The sequence below is a fragment of the Jaculus jaculus genome, chromosome 7 (genome assembly GCF_020740685.1).
Source record: "Jaculus jaculus isolate mJacJac1 chromosome 7, mJacJac1.mat.Y.cur, whole genome shotgun sequence".
Taxonomy (NCBI): domain Eukaryota; kingdom Metazoa; phylum Chordata; class Mammalia; order Rodentia; family Dipodidae; genus Jaculus; species Jaculus jaculus.
Window position 1 is genome coordinate 49,526,251 of NC_059108.1, and position 14,209 is coordinate 49,540,459.

At 47.6% G+C, this 14,209-nt stretch overlaps 1 protein-coding gene across 1 annotated transcript; it reads right to left on the reverse strand.

Annotated features, from left to right (window-relative positions):
- Positions 1-5,427: 5,427 nt before the first annotated feature.
- Positions 5,428-12,789, reverse strand: Prdm13 (PR/SET domain 13). The gene is given in 5 exon segments (XM_004660598.2): positions 5,428-7,145; positions 10,504-10,624; positions 10,916-11,047; positions 12,506-12,735; positions 12,738-12,789. Coding segments are annotated over 5 exon segments (2,253 nt in total).
- Positions 12,790-14,209: the final 1,420 nt, after the last annotated feature.

Consider the following 14,209-nt stretch of genomic DNA (forward strand, 5'->3'; position numbering starts at 1 on the left):
AAAGTAAGAGATATGTATTTGCAGCCATTTCCTACAACACAAATTATGGGGAAATGTTATGATTTGGAAAAATCGGAGAATACTCATGATATTTGTATATCTAATATATTTTGTTAGCAGTTTCTTTACATGAAAACATATATATCAATCTGTTTAACTCAATAACCACATCTCTTGTATGACTTTTACATTCTTCAATTAACGTGTCCTTTACTTTTTATCTACTATTTACATGAAATGCTAAAATTTAAATAATTAAAACACTGTGTTTTGTCTTCAAAAGGTCTATACATCTGCATGTAATCCATCCAATCTTGGTTTCTGTTTAAAAGGCCCTTGGACGGTTTCCAAGTCAAAAGCATTAACAAGTTGTCTGTTGTACAACTTGTTTTCCTCTAATTTGAATTAAGCCATAGTTGCAGATGATAGAAGCTCTCTGCCGTCTGTTGAGTCCTCCCCGCACAGTTCACACCTGGGTGGTCAGGGGTCACGTATGGCGCCTATGCCTCTGCCCTCTTCGCTGGGAAGCTGCAGATGGCGAGGGCGCGGGACGCTGGTGCCCGGGATCCCGCCGCCACAGGGCTTAGGACCGCCAAGAGGATGCACTGGGGTTGTGGCTGCTACTGCGGCTGCTACCCAGCCCAGCGACTTTCCTGCAGGGTTCCTAGGCGTTGCCCCAACTCACAACCCAGGAACTTGTGTTCCTGGAGAGGGCGAGACTGTCGCCGAAGGCCGACGCGGAAAGCGCCCCCATCTCGCTCCAGCCCGAGGGACGCCGGGGCACCCGCTCCTGCGGCCACTACGCCGGGCTCCTGCCTGACCTCCACGCGCAGCCGCCCTGGCTGCGAAGAGTGGGCCAATGAAAGTAATGAGGAATGGACCACGACCGCCCCCTCAGCCCAGGAATTAGAACCCTGCTTTTGGTTCAGATCCCAGGGCTGCAGCGCAAACCACTCGCCCCTCAGAGGCTGGGCTATGGACCTGCGCTCCACGGCGTAGGGAAGGGAGGTGCGCATACTCACCTCTGCCCCAAGCTTCTGTTTATCTCAGCCCTCACAGCCCAGACAAGCTTTTCGAAAATTAACGAAAACAGCATTCTTACCATGCTATTCATTAGTCTAGAATCTGAGCTTAAGATGGAACCCGACAAGGGCTTTAATGACTGAAGTCCATGGGAGCTCTTTGGGGGCTGGAAGGGAAGCGAGAGCGAGTGCTTTTAAGAGGGTGCCAGGTCGCGTCTCCTTAGCGTGATATCGGAAGTGAAAGCACAGACGCTTGCTACAGTTACATTATCTGAGAGCTTCCTAGGTCACAATGGTTTTAAGCAGCTTTCTTGTATCAACCCGCTTAAGTTCACAACTACCCTATTGCTTATTTTGCCCTGCTTTTCAGATTAGAGAATTGTGGCAGTGGCGAGACTGAACCCCAAGATGCCAGGCTGGTAATTGCCAGAGACAACTAAAATTCAGGCGTGTTTGAGTAAAAGCTAACACTTTTTAATGCCCAAATTAACTACATCTAAACAATATGGAGTCTTTCACCTCTCAAAAGTCTAGGTCCTCCTTAAAAAAAAAATAAAATAAAACTTTTGTTACAAAATATTCTGTTTAAACACTGAGGGGGGAGGGGGCTTCAGCATTCTCCTCAGTCAGCTGCAGTGACCAAGGGAAGAACTATTGGGTGAGGAGGAGGAATGGGAAGAAAGGGGCACTTGGCTGGAATACCAGCAGGAGGGAGGCTGAGGCAGAAAAAATGTCCCAAATTTGAGACCATCCTGCGGTATATAGCAAGTACAAGGACAGCCAGGGCCACACAGTGAATCTCCGTCTCTAATAATAGCACTAATATAAATAGCAATAATATACTAGTAGTAGTCGTCTGAGGAAAACTAATTCAAGCAATTGTACATCACTGATTTGATTTGGACGTTGAAGTAGTGCCAGTATCTATTTGTTAGAACGTCCATACATGAACAAACACCCGAATGTCCTTAGTCAATCTATGGAGATGTATAAGCAACCTGTAATCAATAGCCTTTTAAATGTTTTTTTTTTAATATTAGATGCTAATAATTTCTGGCAGATATTAAGTTCAATGGGGAAAATAAATTAGGGTTTTGTTTTATTAAATCATTACCAATTCTAAATGTATTTTGTCTTATGATTAATTCCATAAAACAAGATACAGAAGTTAGAACTGAGCTAGAGTGGGACTGCTGGCAATACCATTATAGCTGATAGAACATTCCTCATATTTCAAATCTATGGACTTACAATATTTGATTTGAGAAAATTTCCAGTATTTCGCTGTGAGGGTTGATATAGTTTCAAGCAGTAATTGTTAATGAAGGACCAGACCATAGCACTAAGCAGGTGATGCAAAACTAAGTATGTAAAACATAACTATAGAGCCGAATGCTGGGATTCTTTTCAGTCCTGTGTGGCAAGATCATTCCCAAACCTGGTGGGTCCTTTACAGAGAGGGGAGAAAAATGCAAGCTTAAAAATCTGGCAGATTCTTCCATCCCCTTCCTCTCTGTGTGTCAAATAAATAAAAATAAAATAAATAAATTTTAAAGGGCGGGAGAGTGGCTTAGTGGTTAAGGCTCTTGCCTGCAAGGCCAAAGGACCCAGCTTCAGTTCCCCAGGACCCACATAAACCAGATGCACAAGGTGGCACATACATCAGGAGTTTGTAGTGCACCCATTCATTCTCTCTGTCTCTCATTCTCTCTCTCTCCCTCTCCTTCTCTTAGTGTGACAAATAAATAAAAATAAAATATAAAAACTTAAAAATTAGAGTCAGGTGTGGGTGGTGCATGCCTTTAATCCCAGGCAGAGGTAGGAGGATCACATGAGTTCAAGGCCACCCTGAGACTACATAGTGAATTCCAGGTCAGCCTGGGCTAGAGTGAGACCCTACCTCAAAAAACCAAATAAATAATTTTTTTAAATTGAAATTTAAAAGATGAATCTGGCACAAAGATCATCCATGAATGATGGTATCTTTATCATTATGTTTATACGTGTAATCCACACTTTTTCCCCTTTCCTTAAGGTTTTTTCTTACACACCAAAATATTTTATGGCCAACTAACACTGAAAACCTGTTGTTTCCGACAATGTGTCTTCTCATAGATGAAATCCTGCAAATCATCATCAACAGAAATGAAATGCCCTCTCTTCTATTGTGTCAGAAAAAGTTCCTGCCAACCACCCAATGACTGAGGTAGTGTCTTCAACAGATAGACAGCAGTGGGCTTGCAAAGCATACAGGACTCAGAAAAGAAAGCATACTTGTCTGAGTTTGATCATCAGAATCATATCCATGGCTTCAGGTGACTTCTCAATTTCCTTAACCAACCTCTGAGAAAATGACTGCACACTTGGGCTCTTAGTATGCCTGCCCTTAGCTAAGGGCCCAAGTCTTCACGTCTACAGTAAAAATCCTACCTACAATGTTATACAATATTAATCTAAAAGTAAAAAGCAGGCTGGAGAGATAGCTCAGTGTTTGAGGCACTTACCCTACTACCCAGGAAAAGCCAGATGCACATGGTGGCGCATGTCTGGAATTGTTTGCAGTGGCTAGAAGTCCTGGCATGCCCCTTCGTTCTCATTCCCTCTCTCCCCCCTCCCTTCTCCCCTCTCTCTCCTTCCGTGTGTGTGTGTGTGTGTGTGTGTGTGTGTGTGTGTGTGTGTGTGTGTATCGCTCTCACTCTCGCTCTCTCATCTATCTGCCACTTTCTCTCTCTCAAATAAATAAAATATTTGTTTAAATGTAAAAATAAAAATCAGCAATTTCACAGAGGTAGGAGGATCCCCATGAGTTTGAGGCCACCCTGAGACTACATAGTGAATTCCAAGTTAGCCTGAGCCACAGTGAGACACTACCTCAGAAAAAAAAAAAAAATCAGCAACTGCGGTTTTGGGGACCTTCCAGTTATGAAAATACATTTTCTCTTCGTAGAAAGGGTTCAGTACTGATGGCACGAAGTTGTTGGAAGAAGGACATGAGGGGAGGAGGGAAACTGTGCACTTCTAACAAAATAACTGCTCCCTCAATGTTTGTTGAAGTAATACTAAAGTATGGATGATAAAAGGCACTGAGCAAATTTCCCTTTTATATTCCCAAGAAAACTTCTGCCCAAATGACACAGTACAAGAAACAATATTTTTAGCTCCATAATTGCTTTGACAATAAATTATATGTAAGGCTTTTGTTTCGATTTTGGCTTTGGGTTTTGTGGGAGTTTTTTTGGGGGGGGGTTGCTGTTATTTCTGTCTCGAAGGTTTTTTCCCCTAAGCTGAAAACACTCAGCGCAATTAGCAATGACTTTAGAAACCAGCTGCCTTGCTGCTTTCTGGTTATCTGTGAAGTAAGCATATTGCAAATGGTATCTTGGCTTGGCGCGGTGGCGAACGCCTTTAATCCCAGCACTTGGGAGGCAGAGGTAGGAGACTACATAGTGAATTCCAGGTCAGCCTGAGCTAGAGTGAGACACTACCTCAAAAAAACAAACAGAAAAAAAAGAAAGGAAGAAAGAGAGACAGAGAGAAAGAAAGATGGTATCTTGCCTTGTTGCAACATTGATTAATTCTAGGAATAATCTATGTACCCTAAGATTTATTTTACTGTGAAAATTTGAAAAGTTTTCAAATTAAACTACTTCTTTAAAGGGTCTTCTGAAGTTACCAAGTGAACGGTTCATTTGTTTCTTTATTTTTCTTAAAGATTGCACAAACTGAAACCAAGGACAAAATACTGTATCCACTGTACATCATTCATTATAAAACAACATACACATTTGTACTCTACCAAGTAGGATACTTTCTTTAAAATTATATATTGCATGCTCTTAGATTCATGCTTTAGATATTTTACATTTATCATTATTCTCTTATAAATAGTTACAACCTGGCCAATTTATACACCTGCTACCACTGTATATTAAATGTGGTAAGGAGGCCTCTTTGACCATGAGAACAGATGAAATGGAAACAAGGGTGTGGCTGCCACAGCCACTAAGCTGCTACTACTGTTCAGCCTATGCGTTTAAATGCTAACGTAAAATTCACACAAAACGTCGTTTCCAAAGGCACAATTTTATCCACGGGGGCGGGGGAACATTTAGAAATACATGGCAGTTAAAATCGGAGCCTTTGAGGACATTGTGATACTGATGTTAATGTGATATTGAATCTCCTAGAACAAATGGCCTGCAGTAGGGGGTGCAGAGGCTAGGGCAGAGGAGACGCCCCCCCCCCCACACCGGCCGCTCAGGTGGGTGACTCTTTCCTGAGTTTGCGCTTGGGAACTGGGACCACTCACTCCCTGTTCCACATCCCACACTCCACTCAACATAACCATCTGGTCAACCCACTCCCACTCCCATTCCGTCCAGGCCACCGCCACTCCCGGGACCCGTTATGAGTCGCGCTCGCTGCGGCCCCCGGCTTCGGGGTCACTCTGGTCATCGGTAAAGCAGACGTCCACGTCGCTGTCGTCACTCTTGGGATCCCCAGGCTCCAGGGCGTAGCCGGGGTCAGCACCCGGACCGTCGCCCGCCTTGCTGAGCAGGCTCTGACCCGGGTGGCGGGACTTGACGTGACGCTCCAGGTCCCGGCGGCGCACGAGCACTTTGCCGCAGAACTCGCAGCGGTAGGGCGTGTTGCCCTCGGCGTGCAGTCGGATGTGTTTGTTGAGATTGCTGGGGTCGCCGAAGGGCCGCAGGCACACCTTGCACTTGAGCGGCTTGTAGCCCGTGTGCGTCCGCATATGGATCTTGAGCCCGTACTTGCGCGAGTACAGCTTGCCGCAGTACAGGCACAGGTGGCCGCTCTTGGGCTTGCCCGCGCCGCCGCCCCCGCCCCCGCCGCTGCCGCCGCCCCCCGCCGCCACCAAGGCCGGAGCCAGCGTCCCGGAATCCAGGCGTCCGCGGCCCTTCCCGGCCGCCAGCTCAGACAGCTGCTGCGTGTGCATGGCGATCTCGCGGTCGATGCTGGCCAGGGAACCCAGCTCGGCCGAGCTCAGGGCCGCCGTCGCGGGCCCGTTTAGGTACGACGACAAAGAGTCGGGGTACTTGAGCAGCCCGCCGAAGTGCAGCTTGAGAGGATAGTAGGCTGCGGGCGAGCCGTAGAGTAGCTCCCCGTTGTACACGGTGAAGGCGGGCACGACGGCCGGCAGGTGGCCGCACTCACCCGAGGGGTAGGCCTTGAGTCCCGGGCCGTCTAGGGCTGGCAGCGCGCAGCGCTCCAGCGACAGCCCGGGCACGGGCACCGGGGCGTAGCGCGCGGCGGACGGCACCGGCGGGACGCGCTCCACGTGCCTGAAGGCCGACGCCTCCTCGGGGTGGCCCGGGAGCAGGGGGAAGGCGCGCAGGGCCCCGGAGCAAGGTACGCCCGGCGGCGGCGGCGGCGGTGGCGGCGGGTCCCCCGCGAGCAGGCACTTGGGGTGATGGTGATGTGCATGGTGGTGATGGTGATGGTGGCTTGCGCCGCCCGCTGACGCGGGGCTCTCTCCACTCCCGAGACGCCCGCCGGCCCTACCCCCGCCCAGCAGCCGGCCCAAGGTGAGCCCGGGCCCCGACTTGCCGCCGCCCTCCTCCCGGTAGGGGTCGCCCTGGACCGCCGTCCTGCCCAAGCTCGCGGGTTTGAAAGCCGAGCGCGCGCCCGGGTAGAAAGCCAGCCCGCCGCCCCCCGCCGCCGAGGAGCCGCCCATGATGCCTAGGAAGTGGCCGTGAGCCCGGGCCGCCCCGACGTCCAGGGCCGGATCTGGATGCTCCTTGCCCTTCTTGGGCAGCCCCCACTTGGCTGGGGACGGTGCGCTGGGCGAGGGCGCGGAGGCCACCTCGCGCTTGATGCTCTCCCGCGCCCCGCACGCCTGCTGGGGAAGCTGCGGGGCCGCTGGTGGCGCGCGCAGAGTGCGGGCGTGGGCAGGTGGCACAGTGAAGTCGGTCTCGGGAGGTTTCGGAGATTGGCGGTGGCCTTCCGCAGCCGGCCCAGCGCCCGGCCGGGCCGTGTGCTCCTGGTGCAGGAAGGCTCGGGGCCCGCCGCTGAGAACGCAGTGGAACCGTAGGTGTGCCTTTAGGCTGTTGGGGTATCGGAACGTCCTCCAGCAGTACCAGCAAATGTAGCGCTCCTCCCCTGAGCGAAACAAGAAGGGAAAAGCGACCTCGTGAGAGGTGGAAAAGCAAGCTATGCAAAGCCCAGGTTTTGACCTGCTTATCGCGGGCTGAAGCTGAAGTAGTTTTGCGGTTCAGCAAATTACGGAGTTTGGTAGCCCCACTGTATCCACAAGGACCCCCAAGGCCCCCAAAATGGCCAGTCCTTGTCACCTTTAACCTCCAGGACTACACTAGGGGTAAGAGACGCAACCTGGCCTTTCTTTCCAGCCTCACAGCATATCTCCTTTGGAAGGGCAGAGCTCTAGCAGGCTGGCCGGGAAGAGCTGAGAGCAGCTGTTGCTTTAAATCAAGTGTCGAGGCTGTGCGGTGCCTGCGCCCATCTGTTGGCGTTTGCAGAATAGGTGGCGTATGTCAAGGAGTTTGGATAAACTGAACAAAGACCAATCTAATAGTCGTGAGCGCCTCATTACCAGGCGAGACAATATCCTGTATGTATGGGCCATATGTAATCATTCCTTTTCATAGAACAATGTCTTTTGTGTCCACTAACCACCCTTTCTACCCCCTCCCAGCCTTAAACACTTTGCCCGAGGTTTTCCTGGAGCGTGACCAACTGAAGGACCACAGAGGGACTATGATTTGCGATTCTTCAAAATTATTTGCATCTTTATTTCCTCTTTAACCTCATTAATTTGACGAGAGGAAAAAATCCTACCTCCTGATATTCTAGAAAGAATGGCAATATTCTAAAAAAGATGGTATTGCATAGTTTGGCCAGTTGGCTTACCTGGCAATTAACTCTTCGATAACTGCACAAATCCAAGCTTAGAAAAGTTCTTGGAAAAATTGTATTACTTTAGACTTCATTGCATACATACATATATGTATGTATGTACGTATGTATGTATGTATATATACATATATGTATGTATGTATGTATGTATGATAGAAAGGTAGCAGCGGCAGTGCAGAGTTCTCTACACATGTTTTGTGTCAATTTTGTGTGTTTTGTATTATTAGCACTCTTTTTTACTGTTGTCAGCATGTGAACACAATCAGAGACACATGTATGAGAGATTCTAACCAGATAGTGTGACTTCTGTACATAGAAAAGTAACCTTAAAATTAGGCTTATTTTTCAATGTGGTTAATTGATACTACTAAGAGGAAGGGTGACTGTAGAAAGGTACTAGTTGAACCATAAGGAAGTACCCAAGGAACAGGTCAGTCTCTCGAAATTGAATAGGAAAGTTAAATTCTTCCTTCTAACGTGTGCACTTTTGAAACATTACCGCGGAAATAACAAAAGTAATAAACATTCCAAACACCCTTCCCTTCTTGTATGTTAACTTTTGCCTTTGCATAAAGCAAAAGGTCCTTCTAAGTACCAAAGGTTTGGAAGCTCAGATGAAAAGCAGTTTATTTCAACAGAAGAAGAAATAGAGGGAAAGAAGGTTTTGCCCTTAGGACCCTATTCTACTTGTTTATACAAGACCTATACAAAAAAAAAAAATCAATTTTCCTGTTCCTTGTATTGAACATCCTTGTAAAACAACACTTGGAAAAGACAAGAGATCTCCTGTCCTCTTGGTGAGTATGATAATTTACTATGTTAGGTCTCTTAATTTCAGAAGATCCCTCTTGTCACCTCTTCAAAGAGATGTTTTTCAGATTCTCTACCAGAATCACTCGGCCCACGCAAAGCCAAGGAAGTTTTGTTCTTAAAATGAGGCAGCATTAAGTTACTATCTGTTTCTATGAAATTGAAGCCCACTAAAGTTACTCTGCATTGTAAAAAAAAAAAAAAAAAATAGATGCCATCCCACCTTAGTTCTTCCTCTTTCCAAGAAACATGTGCTTTCTGGTTCCATGCATCTCTTTTCCAGTTTTTCCTAATCAACATGTCCTGCAGACTCTAAAGTTCAATTCAAGCCAAGTGTAGCAAACACTCTTCATAAGTGGCTTTGCCTCCTCCCCTTCATATAACTTTAAAGTGGTTAAGTTTTCAAACATCTCCAACCTGGAAATGTCAAGTTCAAAATATCCTAAGCATGCCCTAAAATAAAAATAGTGACTATTTTTTTCATCTGTTTCACATAGTATTTTATGAACCATATTGGCTAAAATAGAAGCAAGTTAGTTTTGTACCATTTGGGAATGCCTATGGAAGGGAACTCTGACTAGAGGTAGCTGGCCATTAAAGGCCAGGGTCCCTTCAATTTGTTCTATAGTGCTAAATTTGAATGATCTCCACTGTGGTGCTATTATTTTTCTCTTACAGGAAGAACTTGACACAAGAATTTGATAATGTGATACAAGGGAAAAACTATGTTGGGACCATTCTTATGACTATTGGACATACAAATCTATTCACAAGATAGATTTACTGAGGACAGTGATGCTTCCACTGTTTTGAAAAAACCTCATTTTGTTTACTTCATGAACTCTTTCCTAATTACCTCACTTTCACTAATTTGAAATTTAGCAGCAATACAATTATGTTTCCTATATTCATAGCATTTTGATTTTTCCTAAAATTAAATAGGTCATTAGGAGAAATCATGCACAAGTTAAAAATAATTGGCAAGGGCAAAAAGAAAGCCATGGGAAGTTTTGTATGTGAAAATGGGTTCTCAAGACCTTAACTAGTTTACACCCCTCAGCCTTCTTTCTACAGAAACTGTTCTCCAGAGCTCTAGGGAAGGTTTAAAAATGGTTTTTTTTTTTTTCCCCTTTAGTTGCTGCACCTTAATTTGCATAAATTGGCTCTTGGCTTTGGAAAGGATCAAATAAATCTGAGAAGAAACTGGGATAGATCCCAGATTCGATTTAAGTAGGCTTAGTAGAGGGAAATGAATAAATACCATTTAAATTGTAGGACCTTACTACCTTCCAACTGGCCAGCTGTACCGTATTGCTTCTAAGATGCTGTCAAAAATATATTCATTGCTCACCTGAAAAACCAGTAAAGTCATCTTACAACTTGCAAATGCACTCCAGGTTTGAGCCATGCTTTCTAGAACTCAAGCTGTAGTTGCCTTTTTTTGTGTTGTTGTTGTTGTTAAAACTTTGAATTTCCTTTCTTGATTCTTAATTGAATAAATAAATGTTCTGAGTATGGAATGGGCAAGAAAAGGAAGACCCCAGTGAACTTGATGAAGAAGAGTATTGCTCCCATCATGGGCCAGATTATTACTGACTGGGTTTGTCATTCACTATTGAGGTAGTGGTAAAGTGACCTCTGCCTTGATAGGGTGCATGGATATTTACACAACTGGATAGAAAGGTCCTTCAGGTCCAGGGACACTTTTCAGGACTCAAAGAAAGCTGAATTCTACTCCCCCACCCACACATCCTGTAGTTTTCAGAGGTGGTACCTTTTTCATCATGCGTAGGTGTAGCTGTTGTGGGAATATCGAACCACTGAGCCAAGGAATTGGAGTACCACACAGTCAGCTCTTCCCCTGGCTGGACATCTCGCAATGCTCGGTAGAAAATCTGGGACCCAAGAAATAAGACGTCTGTCATTTCCTGGGTAATAGGTTAAAACACAACTGAGAAGAAAGGTTCAAATCCCAATGCTATGTGATCCTGGAGAAGCTAGTGGATCTCTCAGAATCTCATTCTTCACCCTTTAAACAAGAAAACCATACAATGGTGTCTTCCTCATTGGTCATTGGGATATTTTAATGAGACTTCTTTCTGAAGCTCTTTGCTCTTAAAATTCTTAGCCTTCTCAGGGACAGTTGGGTAGATAGAATTGGCAAGAGTGAGGGGTGCCCAAAGTACCTGTCCTCCTGGCAAATCTGCAATAGCTTCCAGAGTTTGTTCCTGGGGGTTCCTGGCTGCCCGGATTAGCCCTATCCACTCCAAAGGGGAGTCCCCGGACTCGTCCACCAGCTCCCCTCTCACCATGCGCACCTGCAACACAAGCAGTGGTTGTTCCTCCACAACCTGGAGGAAATGTTTATCCTCCACCCTTCCCAACTAAGGAAAACAGTTGTGTTCACCTCGGCAAGACCTCGATGAACTGTTGGGACAATAATTCCCTTAGGGCCTTTTCTTGGAGAATGGAGAAAGAGGGAAGGCTGGCTAGAGCAACAGCCCTCACTAACACAAACACACACACACATACACTCCACTCTGGCAACACAAAGCTGGATGAGGCAACCTCCCTGAGCTCCTTGGATGCATCCTGTACTAAGCTCCACCTCTCCAGACTTTGGTTCTGGGAACAGCGGTAACAAGGTTTCCAAGTCCATACTCTAGCAGAACATCTCCACCGCTACCTTTTGCCTCATCACTTGTATCCCAGTTCCCGCTGTACTGAACCTATGTGCAAGTGCGCCCAGCAATGAAATGCTGGAACAAAGCGCACACAGAGAAATCTTGCCTGCAGCTAACAAGTCATTTAAAGGCAATTAAATTGCATTTAAAGAGAAAAGCGTGGTGTGCTTTTTTTTTTTTTTTTTTTTACAAACCGGGCTTAGACTGGGATGGGGAGCATGAGGATTCATTGCACCAGGAGCTAGGTGCGAGTCCCGCTACTTGAGCCCCCCAGATACTTCTTCCAGAAAAACCTCTAGGCAGCTGCTAAAACCTAGGTTGTTCCTTCATCATACTTCTGCCTTGATTTCCTGATCGCTGTTTGCCACTGTTTGGCAGTTGAACGCCTCCGACCCCCCGGGGCAATCAAGAACCTTTTAATCTTTCTGGAGGACTGGAGCGGGCTTCTCCCTGCTGGGGGACGTTAGGCTCTCAGAGTCCGCAGCAGGCGCCCCAGACCAGGGACCCATGCGGGTTGGGACTCTTGACTCTCAGAGTCTACGTCAACGCCACCAACTGGCTCTCTCGCTCTCCCTCTCTCTCCCCCCAAAACCCTCACGAAGCCCGTCGGAAAGGAAAACGTGGATTTGTTCCAGGAACTGAGAACCTTACAGGCATTATCTTTTCGGTGGAAATGGGATTAAATTATTTAAATCAAATTTTAACATCGATTTAGTATATAGAAGGGAAAAGTCCTCCAAGCTCGGCGCCCCCAGGGAAGGGAAGAAAAGGACCGCAGTGGGGGGGGAGGGGGTTGCGGACCTTCAGCACCCTGCTGAAGAAACCCAAGAATGTGAGGAAAACTGCTGTTCCCAGAGGTTTCTGCATCCAAAGTCTGCTCCAACTCAGCCACATCCCCTCCCCTCAGACCGGCGGATGTCCTGTTCTCAGTTACGAGACATGCAGGGAATCATCGGAGTTCCCTTCCACTTGACAAAATTTGCAGGTAAAGGTTCACTTATTCCCGGTTTTCTACTGCCCTTCTCTATCCCCTTCCAGGGTCAAGACAAGTAGAGGCGAATGTCGGCGGACAGACTTCAGAATAGCCAGTACCTTTTTCTTGGGCCCGGGCTCCCTGCGATCTGACAGGTACTTGCCCAGTTTAAAGGTGCCAGGCACTGGCCCCAGGCGCAAGCCAGCCGGGATACAGCAGTCGGCACTCACGCTGGTAGCCGGAGTGCGAGCGGTTCCGTGCATTGTTGCCACCGCCGCCAGGCAGGCGCTCGGGCGCGCCGGGTCCTCCGCTGGGCGCAAGTGACAGAGCCACTGCCGCGTGCAAGCTAGGAAGCCGCGCCCCGACGTGCGTCCTCCGCCCGCAGAGTGACGCGGCCAGGCATGCACTGCGCCTTTTCAATCAGGGCGGGCGCCTTTTGGCACCGCGAGCGCAAGGGCGCGGAGTTTGGTGAGAGAGTTGTGCTGTGGAGCAGCTGCAGAGTCCCACCCGAGAGGGTCACATGGAGTGGTTCCCTCAGCCCCCTGCATAATCGAGGCCTCTGAATGGCTAGCACACAATGGTGCAGGCGACCTTCCCATTCCTAAAAATCCAATTTGTCAAGGGCGAAGAAAAGGCGCTGGTGAATCAAAGGTCCGGCGGGACCATTAATCCTCAGCATGGGGTATTGTCCCTGAGACAGTTACGATATTTTAAGTGACAAATCCACTGTATAATTTCTCCATAAATTTTACTTCCTTTTATTGTTCGCCGACAAACCAGTTTTGGGAAATAAGTGACTACTTTAAGTCTACTTGGCTGATTCCTTTGAGCCTTGGTCTACTTCAAAGATTTTTAATTCTCTCCCCTTGGCTTTATTGTAAAGGAGATTAAACAAAGAGACGGGAACTGTTTGGAGGACTTGTTAACTTCTATTGATTTCTGGCGTGTGCCATACAGAAATTAGGCAGGTACTTGATGAGAAAACACCAGAAAATACCTACACTTTTAAAATAACGACCATATTACCATTTCAGGGGATTGGGTTCAGGCCAGTCGTCTATTTAGAACCGCTGAAGTGGAACCCTCGGCCCGGTTTCGCCCCGAAATATGAAACCTCCAGAACAATTTGAGGTCGAAATCAGCCTCGCGTCGCCGTCCGCAAGCTCCCTGGGAGCTGCACTTTCTCTGCGGAGTGAGAAGCGGCCGCAAAGCCAAGGGCCTCCTAGGAGGGGTCCTCAGGAGGAGCGCGCTGCAGCCGCGAAGAGGAAAAAGTTCGCAAGCCAGCTATTAATCTCGTCTTCATGAGTCAACCAATTGACTCAAATATTTAAATTTAAACCGGGGAGAAAATCCTGAGGCTAACTTTCCCAACATCAAAAGGCTGGATTTTTCTTATTTTTAAAATAAACAAAGGCGCGCGCACGCACGCACGCACACACACACACACACACACGCACACGCACACGCACACACCACCGAAGTTCCTGAAAGGCAGCAGAGACGAGAGGGAGGCTGGAGCTTGGGTCCGCCCTGCTTGTGATAGACCACTTCCTAACTGGCAAGACCCGTACTGGGTTTAAACCAGGTGCCCTTCGTCTTCTTTCAAGAAGGACTTCTATTTTCATCAACACCTGCCAGGCGCTGCCAGTCCTGGGTGCCTTCATCCAGGTCGCGCACAGACAAGACAGGAGCCGCGGCAAACACCCGGAGAAATGCGCGGTTTAAAGGAGAGCGGCCCCGCAGCGCCATCCTCTCCGGCGCGATTATGTTCCCCGCGGGAGGGACTGGTAACCAAGGCTGCAGGGCGCGGGGTGGCCGCTCTG